General features: G+C 54.1%; 7 protein-coding genes across 7 annotated transcripts; 3 read left to right on the forward strand and 4 right to left on the reverse strand.

Moving 5' to 3' along the window:
• Positions 1-148: 148 nt before the first annotated feature.
• On the reverse strand, positions 149-1,754 carry J4E87_000461 (uncharacterized protein; the record flags this gene model as incomplete). The annotated part of the gene is made up of 2 exons (XM_049372118.1): positions 149-1,114; positions 1,161-1,754. 2 exons carry the CDS (start codon positions 1,752-1,754, stop codon positions 149-151), a joined length of 1,560 nt encoding a protein of 519 aa, XP_049238252.1.
• Positions 1,755-2,130: 376 nt separating this feature from the next.
• J4E87_000462 (uncharacterized protein) lies at positions 2,131-3,943 on the reverse strand (the record flags this gene model as incomplete). The annotated part of the gene is made up of 2 exons (XM_049372119.1): positions 2,131-3,699; positions 3,935-3,943. 2 exons carry the CDS (start codon positions 3,941-3,943, stop codon positions 2,131-2,133), a joined length of 1,578 nt encoding a protein of 525 aa, XP_049238253.1.
• A 791-nt stretch (positions 3,944-4,734) lies between these two features.
• On the reverse strand, positions 4,735-5,896 carry J4E87_000463 (uncharacterized protein; the record flags this gene model as incomplete). The annotated part of the gene is made up of 2 exons (XM_049372120.1): positions 4,735-5,443; positions 5,499-5,896. 2 exons carry the CDS (start codon positions 5,894-5,896, stop codon positions 4,735-4,737), a joined length of 1,107 nt encoding a protein of 368 aa, XP_049238254.1.
• Positions 5,897-7,548: 1,652 nt separating this feature from the next.
• Positions 7,549-8,940, forward strand: J4E87_000464 (uncharacterized protein; the record flags this gene model as incomplete). The annotated part of the gene is made up of 1 exon (XM_049372121.1): positions 7,549-8,940. One exon carries the CDS (start codon positions 7,549-7,551, stop codon positions 8,938-8,940), a length of 1,392 nt encoding a protein of 463 aa, XP_049238255.1.
• Positions 8,941-9,682: 742 nt separating this feature from the next.
• On the reverse strand, positions 9,683-10,404 carry J4E87_000465 (uncharacterized protein; the record flags this gene model as incomplete). Its single annotated transcript, XM_049372122.1, has 2 exons — positions 9,683-9,804; positions 9,945-10,404. 2 exons carry the CDS (start codon positions 10,402-10,404, stop codon positions 9,683-9,685), a joined length of 582 nt encoding a protein of 193 aa, XP_049238256.1.
• A 2,020-nt stretch (positions 10,405-12,424) lies between these two features.
• J4E87_000466 (uncharacterized protein) lies at positions 12,425-14,090 on the forward strand (the record flags this gene model as incomplete). The annotated part of the gene is made up of 2 exons (XM_049372123.1): positions 12,425-12,451; positions 12,513-14,090. The coding sequence occupies 2 exons, from the start codon at positions 12,425-12,427 to the stop codon at positions 14,088-14,090; spliced, it is 1,605 nt and encodes a 534-aa protein (XP_049238257.1).
• Positions 14,091-15,205: 1,115 nt separating this feature from the next.
• Positions 15,206-17,149, forward strand: J4E87_000467 (uncharacterized protein; the record flags this gene model as incomplete). Its single annotated transcript, XM_049372124.1, has 3 exons — positions 15,206-15,979; positions 16,030-16,357; positions 16,416-17,149. The coding sequence occupies 3 exons, from the start codon at positions 15,206-15,208 to the stop codon at positions 17,147-17,149; spliced, it is 1,836 nt and encodes a 611-aa protein (XP_049238258.1).
• Between the last annotated feature and the right edge of the window lie 96 nt (positions 17,150-17,245).

A 17,245-nucleotide genomic window follows, 5' to 3' on the forward strand; every position in this document is an offset into this window, starting at 1 on the left:
GTCCGGACGGACCCCCGCAAAATGAACTACGGCTTCCCGTAGTCTGCATTAACCAAACGTATATTAAACTTCCGATGAAGCTGACGTTGATCTACATGGATGGTGCGACTAAGTGGCAAGACCCTGAATGCAGGTACGTGGATATGCACTATTGCCCGGGAAACTCTTCTACCTCTTCCTCCTCTGCTTTACGCTTCACGTACTCTCTCAGGACATGCACTAATCTCGTCCTACCGTCTTGCCTCTCGAACACCTGTGCGTGGTCTACAGTAGGCCACCAGATCGTCTCTGTGCCGTGGCCTCTCCACTCGGAGTCCTTCCAGGTTCTGTCCTCGCCCTTGAGGTCAGCACCATTAAGGTACTTCCCAATGGTCTCGGTGTCAACTATCAGATCCCTGCCTCCGAGACTGACAGTTACGTCCCGGTCTTTGAGGTCCTCCTTCCACAGTATGTTTTGTGCCCAGAAGAACTGGCGCGCCAGGGTTTGCGCAACCATCATGTCGGTAGAAGCGAAGTAATAGAGCTGGTGCTCGTTCGCGCCTTTCGGTCGACGCGCGGTAAAGTTGTAGGCCACGTCGGGAAGATGTAACAGGAATGTAACAGGGTCGATGAAAACCATCGGGCCGATTTTGGCAGCGGTGATGGGGTCCCGAAGAAGGTGGGTGGAGATGACGGAGCCGTAAGAGTGACTGGCCAGGACGACTTTGTCGAAAGCATGGCGTTCCAGAATCATGTTGATCTGGCGACAAATGTCGTCTTTATCAGGAATCGCCCCAGTAATGCGGAAGCTGACAGGCATAATTTCCACAGCGACAATGCCGACCTGACCATCTTGTGCCGCAAGCGGATCGTGTTTGTTTATCTCGTTCAAGAACTCGACGTATGGGTGCAGGCCGATGCCGATGCCGTGTACGAAGAGAACGGGTAGTCGCGTCTTCGAGGTGTGTGGTCGATACCAGTAACTCAGATCAGGCGCGGATGAGATGTTGCGCGTAGTGAGATTGGCAAGTCGCGGTGGGAAGATGGCCAGCGAGGAGCGAAGGTGGGTGCGGAAGAGCATGAAGCCGTAGTAGCGCAGACGAGCGGCGGTGAGGGTATCGACCAGCATGACGATCTGTCGCCGTCAGTATCACATATAATCTCAAGACCAGCAGACATACCATATACCACAGAAACGGCCGATGCGCCATGTTGACTTGGTCGATAGTCAAACGCAGGCTCTTTGCGCTGCCCATACCAGGCGCCAGCTTCCTCCCCAGCATCGTCTCTATGCCATCCGCATACTCGTTGAGCTCGTCGTCCTCAGCATTGGTTTCTTCCGGGTGCGCCTGCCGCCTCTTCCTCCGCTCCTCATCGCTCTCGGTGCCGCGGTTCAGCAGCGCCCACGCAAAGAACTCGCGCACATTCTCGCGTCGTATTTCGCCCGGTCTCGCGCCCAGAAACCACCTGCTGACGTAGTACTCGGGGTGCGGGATCTTATCCCAGCATCGCCAGAAGAGCTCCTTCCTCTCCTCCTTCTCGAGGGGCGGCGGGTGTTGCGCGGAGGCTTGAAGCGCGCGCTTGCGGGGCAGGTAGACGAGCAGCCAGAAGGCGGTCTCGATGATGCTCCACGTGAGGAGGAAGCGACGGAAGGCCGAGTGCGGGGGCTCTGCGATGCTGAAAGAGACCCAGAAGATGCTGAAGGGCGTGATGGCGCGGAATCCCAGGATGCACGTCCTGATGAGCAGGTACTTGGGGAGCGTGTTCTCGATCATGGCGAATGTGCGACAGGATATTAGCTATCAGAAACTCAACCGCACCCCATCGAAAGACATAGCGGGGGTATTATCGTTATCATGGTCGAAGTTGTTGACGGCTACACGGCAGGGTTGCTGCTTACAGCCCGCCGATGACGCAGCTTCCTGCTGCTTTCTTTGGCTTAGTCAGCCGCGCATCACACTTCTCGCAACCAACACCGTATTCGGCAGAATGTACATTCATCCTATATTGTTTGCATCTATGCTAGACCCAGGGTATCTTCAAGGCGTTTTCAGCCGTCATCTGAACTTCCAAAAGCAACTAGTCACCTCCCGGCCTGTTCAAAGCGCCGCCAGTCTAACGCCGAAACACCTGTGCAGTCCTTCTGCCATCTCAACCTTGGTTGTATCCTCCCTGTCCTCCACGTGGAGGGTATCCACCACGACCGCGACCAAACGAAACGTTGCCATAGCCGCCTTGGCCGAGATGCCCGCCAAACCCCCTGACAGAAGGGTGTCCTCCAGGGCCTGGCGGGGCGAAGCCATGTCCACCAGGGGAGTCGAAGTACTGTCGGAGACTGTCATAGTTCATGGTAGAACCGGATGGACGAGTGGTACCACGACGTGACATGGGACGACCCCAGTTGGAGTAGAGCCCCCCACGATGCGGATTCTTGGTCTTTGGTTTCTTGAGGGCCCGAGCGATAGCGTCCTTCTCACGCCGAATGAGCGCTTTCTTGTTGGCTACACAGATGCAATGCTCGGTGACGTGTTCCTTTCCTGGCTCGATATCGCAATTGTTCTCCTCGCACTCATCACAATGAAGGTCTGTAGCTGTGCAATCTGGCTTCATGTGGCCGATAGTGCCGCACTTGAAGCAGTACTTCTCAACGCCACCGAGGCTATCATCGAAGTTCGCCACACTATGGCGCTCCAGATCTTCGGCCACTTGCTCCATGCTCTTGTGTGCGAACTTCTTGCACTTGTGTCCACCCAAAACGATTTGGAATGCGGAGATCAACGTACGAGCGGCGTCGTTTGCCGCCGTGTGGGAATCACGATGCTCGAAGGAGAGCTCTTCGACCATACGCCTGAGACCAACCTGCTCGTTCCTCGGCATCATCCAGTAACCTTTGTCACGAACCAGGAGCTGGGTGTCGATGTAGCGGACCACGGTACCGATTGGCTCCATGTCGAAAGCAATAGCCTTGGACTTGAGGTTGTTCAGATCGTGTCCGACGTCGTGGCCGAGAACGACGATGGGGAAGTTACCCTTGAGGTTGGGGAAGTAACCCTTGAGGCGGGGGACGTCACTGATGGGTTGGACAAAGAGGTCGGTCAGGATCTGACGCGCCTCGGCGAAGGTGACGAACCGGCCTCGGCCGAAGCGGTTGCCTTCGACTCCCCGCGATGCTGGATTCTGATTCGGGAGATGGGACGTCTCGATGGTGCGTAGGAGGTAGAAGCGGACTTCCTTCATCAGGTTCTCCCCATGATCACCGAAGTCTTTAGTGGCCACAATAGGCAATACATCTTGACGACCGAAGGTAGCGATGCCGACCTCGGTGGTCTCGTCCGTATTGTTCGACCAGTGCTCACAGTCAATACAGATGACGATAATGTGGTTGGCGAGGTCCTTGGCGATTTCGGGGATGTTCTTGACGAGCCTGCCTCCGACGCAGTGCTCCCACACTTCAAGGTCGCTGGCTTCTTTGAACCGGGCCTCGAGCGCGATGATCCTGGGGTCTCGAGCATCAGGTGTAGCGCTTATACTGACTGCGTTGAAGCTGGCTACAAGCGCGGCGACCGCGGGATCTTGAGCATCAGGTTGAGTACTTGGAGGCGGGGCAGCGGTGACGGGGACCGGTCCACCTTGGGTGTTCTGGGACATAGCGGTGTCGCTTAAGAGAGGTAGAGTACTGGGATGCGGTGAGTATCCCATGGCGGTGGGCGAGTCCGCTGTCTGCAGAGGTACGAAGTCAGTATATGTGTCATATGCACTTCGTACAGTCAGAACTTACCTTACGTAGTATGTCGTGCGCGTGGGCAATCTGAAGTCGACGATGTCGCTCGGGTTGAATGTAGTCGCGGGTTCTAGTTGCGAAAAGACAAGTAGAGAGTGCGGCGGAGACCAGAGGGGTAGGTACAAGAAACGCCGAATGTATAGGTGTGAACGGTCACTAGGCCAAGGTGAGCACGTATTTCATTGATCTGGTCAGTGAGCGTGAGCGTGAGCGATCTTGTGCCTTGGCCCGCCCCCGCCGCGCAAACAGGGTCGTCGTGGAGGGGCGGTAGTGAAAGTGAAGGAGGAGGAAAATCTTGGTGAAAAGTCGTTGGATATATGCTCGCAATCTGTAGATGGCAAATCTGTCGGCAATGGCAGCGTACTTATAAGTTGTGGCCTCAGCTCACCTGAAGTAGCGGATCATGGGTTCAATATCAGTCTCCCATGGCTATGTCCACTGGAGCGGATTAAGAGACTTATACTAAAAGAGCTATCCAAGGTACGACCCACACGATTGTCAAACAGCCAATCTCGTGCTTGCTAGAGCTACGCCTACACACCGACGTGTCCTCTCTACGAGCTAAGCTTTGCGGTATTGCACCGCTTCGATATCCTACGCCAATCGCACGTGACAACGTTGTGTCGCAAGCTCTTTTGCTGACGATGCTTCTCTTTTGCGAGAAGACCTGACTGTATGGGTACAAATGGATTTCGGAAGTTGTGAGTCGCTCGTTGCGATGGGTCATCAACGTCGTATCGAAATGTCGAAAAAGACGGTCACCTACACGAATTCTTGTAAGAATATTGCATTCTTGGATCACCTATAGTGGATACTATCTCTATCTGGAACAACATCGGACATCCTCAAAAACACCCAGGCAAATTCCAGAAGATTGAAGTACAAAGTATCCTACAGACAGTGTAAAGATACGCCAAGAAATGCGGTCATTACAGGGTGCCATATCTTTTCAATCCGACACACTACCTACACCTCTAGAAATCTGCAAGATCAAGCGCAGCCACCGCATTGGCGACTTTCTCGATCGAGGAGACCTCAGGACCTTTCATAGCATACGAGATGCAACGCTCAGTCATATGAGTACCCTTGGCCTGCTTGCGCTTGTCTGACTGGGAAGAGGCACAGTGGTCACACTTGACCTTTGCGTAGCAAAGCTTGCCTTGATAATTCCTCTTGGTATGGCCATACTTGCCACAGCGGAGACAAAAGAGGTCACTGCCCCAGCCCCACTGTTGTTGCTGACTAAGCAACTCGATGGTATCAATGACCTCCTGCAGATTACGGCCGTCCTCGGGCTTGAACTCGGGAGGCAGCACCATCTGGACAGCAGCAATGAGCGTCATAGCCGCGTCGTTGCTAGCGGTATGGGCATTGCGATAAGAGAAGCCGCACATGCCAACGAGGGTACTAAGCCCGATCTTATTGCCGCCCCAGGAATCGTATTTACACTCCTTGGCCAGGTACTGGGTGTCGATGACCTTGACGACAGTACCCAGAGCCATGGCGTTGAAGCCCAGCGTGGAGTTCAGCATGGACATGTCGCCAGACAGAGCATGGCCCATGACAACAACGGGACAGAAGCCCTTCGAAGCATCGGTATCGTCGACAGGCCATTGGAACATGGCGGTGAGCATTTCCTTGGCCTCGGACTTGGTGAGGAAACGGGTAGTGCCGAAGCGGTTGCTGCGTTACTGTTAGCTGACGTCCTTCAGTGTAGCAAGAAAGAGATGGTACTTACGCTTCAGGATCTCCAGGACACCACTTCAAGTTCAACAAGTGCGCATTTTCGAGAATACGCGCATGGTAGAAGTACACCTGCTTCAGCAGGTCCTCACCATGCATACCCGGACCTGCCAGTGCGCGCATGTCGCGAGAGTCAAACGTGGACACGCCGATCTCGGTTAGCGCGCTCTGCTTGCACTCCCAGTTCTCGGTGTCAAAGTTGACGACGATCATGTTCTTGGCGGAGGGTGGCACGCCGTCGAGGCTTGAGAGACCGAGACAGTGCGCGAGGACTGCGCGGCTGGACCTGCTGGCGAGGGCGAGCTCAAGCTGAGCGTTTGGGGAGAGGGGCGGAGGGGAGGAGGAGTCGTTGGAATCGCGGCTGGGGGAGCGGGAATAGCTTGAGTCGGACATCTTTGTCGATCTCAAGAGCTAGTAATATCAGTCAGTCTTGTTTATCAAACCGGGCTTCAAAGACTTACAGGTATGATCTGGTAGGAAAAAGGGGTGGTCGACTGCTCAGTCTCGCTGATGTACTTCTCTGACAGTTGAGACTTTTTCTTAACGGTGATTCGTTTCTCTTCGGCAGATTTCCCACGTATTTATACAGGCGCAGTGCTGCGAGTAGGCTCGTGCTGTATCACGATGATCTAGCACACTGCCAAGGGTGAATGTGTTGCAGGGGGGCTGCCTAGGTACTGTGACGTAAAAGAAGGGCGGTAGTTCCGACCGGAAGAGTTAAGAGTAGGCTCCAGAGTTCTGAGTAGGCTGGATCGTATGTCTGGATGTTGGTGTGGAAAGAGAGTTGGTAGATGTGTCGTGTCGAAGTGTTGCATTAATGTGTGTGGATTCCAAATTTTAAGAATCTGATAAGATGGTGGTAGCGAGATCTTCCAACCAAGGCTGTGCAGATAAATAATTAAAGTACGAATAAGAGACCAATGAGATGACTGGGAATGGCATACTACAAACGTGGCTCTGATATATAATCCCATGGTCGGTATTCGCCGGTATTACTATTCTATATAGCGAGAGGCGAGCCAGTCAAGACTTCGGCAATCCAAATCACCATCTTGAGAAGAGGTATATAGCATCGAAAAGCAAAGCGGTGGCAACAATCGATAATTCCAAGCCCTTAAGATTTCTTGTGATATTTTCGCGCCTGTGGTTAAGTACCTTAACCCAGCACACCAAAACTTGCTTGCTCAACGTGCTTTCCGTCCGACAGTGCTAACGCAAGCTCTTTTGTGCGAGACATAAGTTTATTAGCACAGACGAGTCTTCGTCGAACGCATGGATCTTTCTCACATGTCTGATCGATGCAAATCTAAGTTATAATCATTTGAGCGGCGCAGACGAACAACTACGCAGCATGATAAGCAACACTGCCGGAATCGAAACGACTGAGTTCCACGTAATACTTAAATATCATTCTAAAGATCTAAGCTACTTTGTGCCCGCGGCTTTGAAAAGCTTAGCGTCAGTCGCTAAGTCTGCCTGTGAGCCTAGGTTCACGATACAGTCGTGCGCCACCTGCCGGCGGCTGTCCACCCCTTGCCTAAAATTGCTACTACTGGTTGGACATATAGTTGGGCAGTGTAAAATGGAGATGCATGCTCCATCATTAGACCCGTGCCAACATATAACCGAAAGTCGATGCAGGTCGTTTGGAGATGTCATTTGTGGGAATGCAAGCGTCAGATGAGGGATGAGGTTTTTTGGGTGATGTCATGGGACCGGCCGCACGTGGCGGGCCGTGCGCTCATCGCTGTTCCTGCCCCGTCACTGGACGTATCACCACTGTACCTTCATTTCCTAGACTTGCGTGTTCCAACATTGTCATCTAATGTCTACGACAACGACTTTGACACTTTACTCTTATGCAGCATTTCCTCTATATCGTTCTATTGTACCTTGACTGAAGATCGGCGGCTCTCCACAAGCTTCCCCGCATTCCACCTGCAGCGAGTCAGGCCAACTCCACGTGTTCGCAGCAAAGGTTGCGAAGTACCTCGCGCATGGATTCCTCGTCTCCTCTCTCTCGCATCGATACACTAGTATCAGATATGCCGTTGGATAAAGACAGTAACACCGACGTCGTTCTACGCGACAGACTGAGTGCGCTGCCCGATGAGCTGCTGCTCCACATCTTCGAGGCGGTTGGTTGCCTTTCCAGACGCGACCTCTGCAACGTATCGCGCGTCAACAAACGATGCCACCGCCTCAGTGACGCCGTCTTATATAAGAGCATTCTGTTCGAAACTCCAGAGCTGCACCTCACATTCAGCGAGTCATTGAGTCGTCGCCCGCGCCGCGGCTCAGCCATCCATGAAATCAAGCTGGCCTACCCATCTTCGGAGCTGTCGCAACTGGCGCTTGATGCACCTGTCGCCGGTTCATACCTGGATCCCAAGCGCTCAGATAGCCTCTCACGGACTTTATCGATAATGTCAAATTTGGAGAAGCTCGATATTTCCGTCCCCGACGTGCTCCTACACGGTATCGGTACCTTGTTCAACGGACCCTTCGATCTCGCCTGCTTGAAGTCTTGCTCACTATTCTACCAATGCGCTAATGATGCTTACTGGGACCTCCGCGAGAACATACATATCTTCGCCCATCCTACGCTGGAAACCTTGACGATCCGCAGAGCTAAGCTAGACGAGAAGGGCTTCGATCACATTGAGCGGCCGCACATGACTGCGCTCAAACAACTTCACTTGATCGAATGCGATATTAACGACGACTCGCTTGGAGATCTCCTCGAACTACCGGAAGCGCTAGAGGAATTTGTCATGACGCAAACAGAAGAACCGGAGCCAGAACTGGAAGAAAGCTCTGATAACGTTGGGGACTATATCCTGGCTGCTCAGTCACAAGCCGAGTTTTTGAAGAGCATAACGATCGATCACCCAACGCTTACCGGACGCAAGGTACTACGTATGCGCGAGTTTGCAGCGCTCAAGACGTTGCGCCTGAACTGGGATTACCAGCTATTTGGAAAGTCATCTAAGAAACCGCGTCTTCATTCCGTTGGTCTCCCGCCGGTTATGGACACACTCGAGTTCTTCAACGAACTAGGAAGCGACGCTGAGGTCACAGACCTTTTGTTGGCTACCATCGAGCAGAAGGATATCGTTGCTAGGAATTGGAAGACTTTGGTTGTGGTTGAGGGCGAAGACGGAGTATCAAGGGAAATCAAGAACGCGTGCAAGACAGCGGGGTTACAGTTGGATATTATTGGGGCTATGGATGAGGATACCGAATCAGAAAATGAATTGGACGGCGAATCGGACAGCGGATCGCAAGGCAAATTCTGGGCGAAACCGGATGCCAGGACCCAGATATCGGACAGTGAATCGGAAAGCGAATCGGGAGATGACCCATGCCTTAGGGTGAACAAGGACATCGAGTCAGATAACGATGAGAGCATTTCAGGTGCTCGCCGTTTCATGTAAGGGTACCATTAGACTGACTGTGTTGCAAACATGTTTAGACTACACTGGCGACGTCTTAGAGCTTGGAAATGCATATAGACTTGGCTTCATGCGCCATATTATACCAGTCCATTACTGCAATACCAGCGTATACCTCCCTTTCATAACGATCTTCACTTTCCGGCCATTACCCGTATTCTTACTCGTCCTTTCAACTGCTCTCCTCTTCTTCGAGCGCCTCTTTGCTTGTCTCTTATCTTCCGCGTTGTCTTCGTCAACCTGGTTCCTTCGCCTCCTGCTATCTCTCCAGCCCTCTACGTACAGCCAAATCTGTCGCATTACACAAATAAACACCATTACGATATGTTCCGCTTTAAGCTTGACATGTGCGGCGGGGATGTAGGAGATATTTGGCCTAGGGATAGAGCCGAGTAAGGTTACTGGCAGAGATGCTATGCGCGCGAGCGCGGTAGTGGTGCTGTTCATCATGGTGAGGGGTTTGCGGTTTGTCGCATACGGTGGGTATAGCAGGGGCAGGTTTGCATTTGGCGTAGTATATGTGTAGTCTTCAACACGTCTCCGGAAATCACAGAGTTCCGCATCATAGCAAGGCTTGGAGATATTCAATATATCTTCAAGTACCCACGTACATCCAGTAAGGCTAGGAAGTACACCAGGACCATCTATGTCACGTTCCTCCACACCTCATGATAACAGCCAGGTGATCTCAATCACTCAACAACACTTCAACCATGGAAGCCCATCATACCTCCTCGTCCCCTCGCTCCACCACCACGACCTCGACCACGACCTCGATGACCTCGGTAGCCGCCACGTCCATGACCTCGGCCTTGACCTTGTGGAGCAGGCCGGTAGCTATTGACCCTGTTCCGCATCTTGCGGATGCTGAAGTTGACGTCTTCAAGCCGAATCACAAAGTCACCCGCCATGACCACCGAAGCAGGAATATCTTCAAGCACATCATTAGCACCGCAATCCTTTCTCAAGTTTCGAAGACATCTTACTCTCATCCTCGGTATTACCAGGAACCTCATTCCGCTCTTTCATGTGCTTGATGACGAACGCGATGGCCTCCAACTTGAAACCAGTGCGCGTCATATCCGCCAGACGGCTAAGCGCGGAGATGAGCGCTAGACCCCAGTTGTGGCAGTCTGGATCGGGGAGGTACTGGACTGGGAATGGGGTGGCCATGGAGCGGAACTCCCAAGCGGCACCAGCGGACGCCAGGAGGCGGGTGATTGTGGCCTTGGTGTCTGGAGGAAGGGTGGCGAAGTCGTGGAAGGTGGGGCTGTTGTCGATGAAGTAGTCCTCGGCTTCGTCATTCGCCGCGTTGGTGTGGTCTTCGGGGTCGGCCATCTGGGTGTCCTCCATCGTGTTTCCGGTGTCGTTGGCGGATATGGTGTTGCCAGTGATGGGGTCCACGGTGATGGGAACAGGGGCGTTGCTGGCGTCGATGAGGTCCATGGTGACGGTTCTTGAGGTGCTGATGTGTCGTGGGTAGTACAATTGATTGATACGAGCTTGAGTGTTATCAAGATAGCTTGTGTCGATTGTCAAGCGGGGGTGTAGGATTGATCGAGGTATAGTCGTCGTGGACCTATATATACAGACTGGCAAGGCGCTAATCAGGAAGTCGCAGTGAAGGAGCCTGGATGATGTGTATATGCTAGCGATGCGCTGATCGTAAAGACGCGGTGACGGGCTCCCTCACCGCGAAGGCGAGACAATGTCGTAGTTCCTCCATTGTTACTCCTATTCCGTGGCCGAATTGCGCTCGTGAAGCTCATGTGGATAGCTCTGCTGTTATAGTTGCCTAGAATTCGTCGTTTGCTCGCACACTGTTTCCGTGATCTTCATCACGTTGCTGGGCCTCCTGACGTCTTCATTTGAACATGGCTTGCATGCGCGCAAACGCCGACTTTTTTTGTTGTTGCGGTTGCTCCATCGCAAAACCTCCAGCTCCGTTGTTCCCGTGATTATTCAACATAGCATTCGCGGGTAGTTCGATAGGATCGCTATTGTCGACCGTTGGCTATAACAGATCAGCTTCCCTTGTCCTAGCGCAATGTTTACTTCAAGAACGGCACTCACTGCTGCCATATAGCCATCAATCTGCTGCGGTTGGGCAAGTTCAGGCCTCCCTTCTCCTTGCAACTCCTGCGGTCCATTGTGTTTGTATTGGTCTCCATGCAGCTCCGTCGGTACATGCGCTTGTCCTGCATACTGTGGTGGCATGATTCCGCTGCTTGGGGCGCTCGGTGGTGCAGTATACTGAACCCCGACGTACTGCGCGTTCTGTTCCTGCATCCTGCGCATAGCCCTTTCGCGCCTCCGCTGTGTACTACAAATTTTCATAAAAACGACTGTGCAGAAGATGCCAGTAACAAACATGATGACAAGGATTATGACCGCTACAGTGCCTTGCAGCGAAAGATTGGTGTTGCGACGTTGGATGGGCGCCATGTTGTCTGATTGATAGTTGGGGTTGGAGATGCGGTTTTCGAGTATGAGAGACGCGAGGGGATCAAACTCGCCAACATGTCACGGCATCTGGGAGGCCTGAGGTGTACTTAACCTCATAGCATGGATGCGATAGGCCGCCTGAAACTCATGCGCGTCTGGGCACAAATTTGGTGCACCGCCATGGACGTGATAGCGGCGCAGCGCTGTTGGGGGCCAAAACGGGTACGCGAGGCTGACCTCTCGGTGCTGCCAAGGTTGAATTCTCCGAGACCGGCAGGTACGGCATGTCTCTATCGAGGAAGATGGGACCTGGCGTTGAAGAGATACGAGAAGAGAGTCGATCAAATGAGGTCTTACATTTGGCGATAGGCCTGAGAGGTGTGCTGCTTCAGAACCAGTCCTGGTTATTGTGTAGCATGTATCACGTTGTTCAAGCCGATCAACGCCTCCTCCTGATGGCACTTGCACCACTCTTCGGAAACTCTCAGCGAGGACGAAAGATAATGTCCAGCTTGGTGAGTATCTATCGGATCGTGAGGTCGTCGAAAGCTTGGTAGGGCTCCCGCGCTTGAGCCTCGCGGCGCTTGCATTAGCGTCGATTAAGTCGGTTGATGACGCGCAGTTGGATCCAAGACGAGATGACGTGTGACATCTGGCCAGCGCGAAGAATTCATTGAGCTTGGGAATCGAACGTCGCAAACTCTGAATCTCTTCTGTCGGACGAGATTCGTTATGCTGCAGCAAGGGTGAGGTGTGTCTTGATCGCCAAGCTCGGCTGTGTCTCCCCTCGACCCATGGTTTTCGCGACTACGCGCCGACTCTGCCACAACACCCCACGCACTTCTGCCTGTGCGCCCGCCTATCGTACAATCATCCTACCACACCACGCCGTGTCATCTCAAACGCGCACATCTCTAAGAGGAGATAATCGTGCTACACACTACAACAGTCTCGACATACAGTCTGAGTATGCACTCGCCGCATAGACACATCCGAAGACGTCAATACTACAAGAACCAAAATGGATGAGGACCTCCGTCTCCTCGAGGTATGCAACGACGCGAGAATAGACAATTGTGCGACGTCGCTAACGGGAATGCGACTTGCAGCAGGAATACTGCCCCACGATAGACCCCACTCTTCTTTACACGATATACTCGGATTTCGCGGGAGAACCGAACGCAATCGATCTTACTAGGCAACTGCTCGAACCCCTGAAGTTGACGGCCGACGCCGAAGCCCTCGATTTTGACCCCTCTGGCAGCAGCGGAGGCGCAGTTCAAGGCAGCCCAGACAAACACAGTACCGATGTCGACTCCAATGCTGATTCGTGGACGACGCAAACGGTAGCGACGGACCACTCGACACTATCGAACGAATTTTCTACACTCAGTGTCAACGGACGGTCGGGGGGCTCGGAAGGGTCCCTGGAGGATGGGTACTACAAGGATATTGAGCAGTCGGACGTCTCCACAAAAGAATTGCTGCTTGCGGAAACCTTCCCAGGTCTGCGGCTCGCGCAGGTCACGTACACACTGAAGAAGTGTGGATACGATTACGATAAAGCGACGGATGAACTGTTGAACCAAGTCTTCTTCGATGATAGTAGGAAAAGCCCTACTGAAGAAGGTCCAGTCGCGAAGGGTATTGATGCATTCTCAGAAGACCATCTTGTACCGCAAAAAGGCAAGAAAGCTAAGAGCAAGAAGAAGCAGAGACTCTCCTTGGAGGCGGGTACTAGCTACCTCGTCGAATCGGATGCGCCAACCAATCGCTGGCAAAACACGAGTCGAGATGTGGACTTCATAACGTCGCGTACGGGTCTTCCAGCGAAGACGGTATCGTCGCTTTACCACGCGAATGGAACGTCCGTTTCGGCGACTGTGCTGGCCATTGTAAAGAAGGATATTGCAGCACACAAGAAAGAGGGTGAACCAGATGCCGCACTGGTACAGGATGCAATCACACTGAACGAGGGCTTTCCTTCTATGGATCTGGAGCACGCCCTTGCCATAGTGCGACTTACTGCTCCTTCGACGATAAAAGCCCAGGAGTTAGCGAAATCCCTCACCCAACAACCTGCTAGCGAGACAGGTGGAAAGGGTGGTATCAAACTCGACTTACGATATGCTCCTGTCGATCTATCTGACCCTTCCGAAGCTACGAGACTCCCTACTTTGACTCCCTCTGTCCGACCACGCGACGCGATGTCCACAGCTGCTGCACGAAACGACGCATTCGGGAAAGCATCAGGTGCCTACCGCAAGGGTAAGTCGACACCACTCATGAGGCAAGCAGCCGCGTACTATGCACAAGAAGGCCGCGACCTCAACGCCAATCTGAGAGCAATGAACGCAGCCGAAGCCGACGCATTTGTTTCCACACAATCTGGTCCAACATACCTCGACCTCCATGGCGTTACTGTGGCCGACGCAACGAGAATCGCCAAACAACGAACACAAGCTTGGTGGAACGGTCTGGGCGAGCGCAGAATACCCGAGTGGGGCGGTGCTGGTCGCAGAGGTGGTGGCGAGGCATACAGGATCATCACAGGTTTGGGCCGACACAGCGAGGGCGGAAGGGGAAAGCTGGGACCTGCAGTCTTGAAGACGTTAGTCAACGAAGGATGGAAAGTAGAAGCAGAGCCTGGTGAGCTGTATGTCACAGGGCTGGCAAGGAGGAGATAGTGAGCTTCGATGTTTAGGCAAGATCTTGGTGTATATCAGGGATGTATGGCGCACGGGATGTTGGAGCATGTTCAGCGACAGTGCCATTGTGGAACGTATGACAGAGAAGAGATGCGATTGGATATCATCAAACACGGATTCAAGACATCCTGAGTGTTCGCTCTTTCCGTCTTTCAAAGCCAAGGCTAGCGGCGCGCTAAGGTTTTAAGCTTCTTTGGACTCCACCCACCATCCATTGCCCCCGTCTTAATCACTCACCCTCAATCCAGGTCGCTCACGAAACCTTCGGGACCTGTCAAAGGCGCTCTCGTACATCCACTGTTCCAGTCGTAAGGCTACACCCACGATCTGCCTTAGTTTCGAAACCAAAACACGCGTACTTAGCCGACACTTAACGCGCCAAGCTGTCGTTTCACGGGTGCTGCGACGGAACCAGCGACACCATCACTCGGAAGACGCGTCGACGATTGACCAAAAACAGAAATCGGAATATGATATGCTGTCACGTCTATCACGGCTCACTGACAGCGCGAGGAAGGCATCGCGATATGATTTGAATTAGGAATTTACAAGGTCAAGCGCTTCCCCAGCGATTCCACGCGACGCCAAGGTACACTTCGTGCTTAAGCTACGAGTCGTCCACCGAACAAGCAATTATGTTTTGCGTATAGTATGCGGAACCAGCTACACGACCAGTGTTTCGCGTCCGCCCGTTGCAGTACCAAACGACACATGCCCGCGCGACAGCACAACAGCCTAAAGGCATGTGCGTCTTCGCGCACGCTATGCTACAGCGTACCTACCATGACGATCGACAAAACGTTCGAACAAAAGGCTAGAACGCATGCACCGTTTGATACGGGACATGCTCCACCCCATCGGGCCGTTCCCCATGGAGGGCATGATATATAGAGAAGGTCTTTCCATGCAGTATTACTATTCATCAGTTCGATACTCATCCAGGTTACTCAGTCTTCTTCTCTACTTCTATTCAATCATTCTTCCTTGTATATATCGCTGCTAGTCGGCTTTTATCTTACCTGTACATTCTCTACTTACATCACTGCCGGGCAGCTGATCTTTAATCCTCCTTCACATCCTTTCTATCCGCCAATATGAAGTTCGACTCGTCCATCCTTATCGCCTCCTTGGCGGCGACCGCTGTTGCGGCTCCGGCTCAGGAACCTTGCGATCACACTGCTATGGCTAAGCGATGGGTTGACACCACTGGTGGCCAGAGGATGCCTGCACACTACGTCGCTACGGTCCGTAAGCTCTCTTCCGAGAAGGTTAAGAACAAGCGTACACTTGACGCGCTCCTCGGTGGCCTTGGCGGTGGAGCGGCAGGTGCAGGTGCCGGAGCAGGAGGCCTTGGTGCCCTTGGTGGACTCGGTGCTCTGGGAGGTGGTGCCGGTGGTGCTGGAGGCCTGAGTGCTTTGGCTGGTGGTGCTGGAGGTCTCGGCGCTCTCACCGGTGCTGGAGCTGGTGGCGCAGGAGCTGGAGCTGGAGCCGGCGGTCTCGGTGCCCTTGGTGGACTTGGTGCTCTGGGAGGTGGTGCAGGTGGCGCAGGAGGTGCAGGAGGTCTCGCTGCCCTTTTCCCAGGTCTTGCCAAGCGTCAACTTGATCAGCTCCTCGCTGGTTTGACTGGCGGTGCAGGTGGCGCAGGCGGCGCAGGCGGCGCAAAGGGTGCGGCGGGTGCCGCTGGCGGTGCTGGTGGTATCGGCGACCTTCTCAGCGGTCTCGGTATTGGTGGTGGAGCTGCTGGCGGAAAGGCGGGCGGTGCTGCTGCTACTACCCCCAAGGCACCTGCGACTAGTGCTGCCGCCGGCGCTGCGAAGGGCCAGAAGGGTGCCGGAGCTGCTGGAGCTGCTGGTGCTGGTACTCTTACCGTAAGTACTCTCTCGTCTTGGACTACATTTCCGAAACTGACTTAATCCAGGGCGCTGCAAACAACGGCACTGCTGCGGCAGGAGGCGCTACCGCCGCTGGTACTGGCAAGGCTGGCAAGGGAGCTGGCAACTTGAACGGAGCTGCTGGTGCCGGAGCAAATGCTAACGGTGCCACTGGCACTGGAGCTACTGCCAACGGAGCCACTGGAACTGGAGCTACCGGTACTGGAGCGACTGGTACTGGCGCTGGCAAAGGAGCTGGTAATGGAGCAGCTGGTGCTGGAGCCACTGCCAACGGCGCTACTGGTACTGGAGCAACTGGTGCCGGAGCTGGCAGGGGACAAGGCAATGGAGCTGCCAGCGGTCAACAGGGAGCCGGTAAGTGATGTAAAGCACCAAAATTCCAATTATAGACACTGACATATATCAGGCGCAGGCCGTGGTCAACAAGGTGCCGGAGCCGCCACTCCCCCAACTCCTCCTACCGCTGGTGGCGCGGGTACTGGAGCAGCTGGAGCTACACCCCTAACTCCTCCCACAGCCGGTGGTGCCGCCCCCGGTCCTAACGGAGCTACTCCTCCTGCTCCTCTCACTTCTGGTGGCATTGCCGCTCCTCCTGCTCCCCCAGCCAACGGAGCCACACCCCCTACTCCCCCCACAGCCGGCGGCGCGGGCACTGGAGCAACCCCTCCTACTCCCCCTACCGCTGGTGGCGCAGGCATCGGAGCTACTCCTCCCACTCCTCCCACTGCCGGTGGCGCTGCTCCCGCTGCTGGTGCCAACGGTCCTCTTGCCGGTGGAAACAGCCCCGCTGCTGGTGGCGCCGCAGGAGCTGGCCTTACAGGACCTGGAGCCACAGGTGCCGGTGCTGGTGCTGGTGCCGCAGGCTCAGCCGGATCAGCTACTGGAGCTGGTGCAGCGACTGGAAACGGTGCCTCTGGCGCTCTTACTGGTGCTACTGGCGCCACTGGTTCTTCCAGCTCTACCGGTGCTTCTACCGGTGCGTCTGGATCTACTAGCACATCTGGCACCAAGGGCACAGGTGCAAACAGCGCTTCCAACGGCGCCTCAGCCGCATCTGCATCTGGTAACGGAAAGGCTTCAGGTGGCAAGGGCGCCTCGTCTGGCAACGCCGACTCTGCTCTCGCTGATTCTCAGGAGGAGGACTAGATCACTCCCGCGACTATGTAGCACATGCAGGATGGCGATGGTGTTGGGATATGTAGATAGATTGTTGGTATGGCAAGTCTTGAATGGATGTGTAAT

The sequence above is a fragment of the Alternaria ethzedia genome, assembly GCF_023757985.1.
Source record: "Alternaria ethzedia strain BMP 0044 chromosome Unknown scaffold_1, whole genome shotgun sequence".
Lineage (NCBI taxonomy): Eukaryota > Fungi > Ascomycota > Dothideomycetes > Pleosporales > Pleosporaceae > Alternaria > Alternaria ethzedia.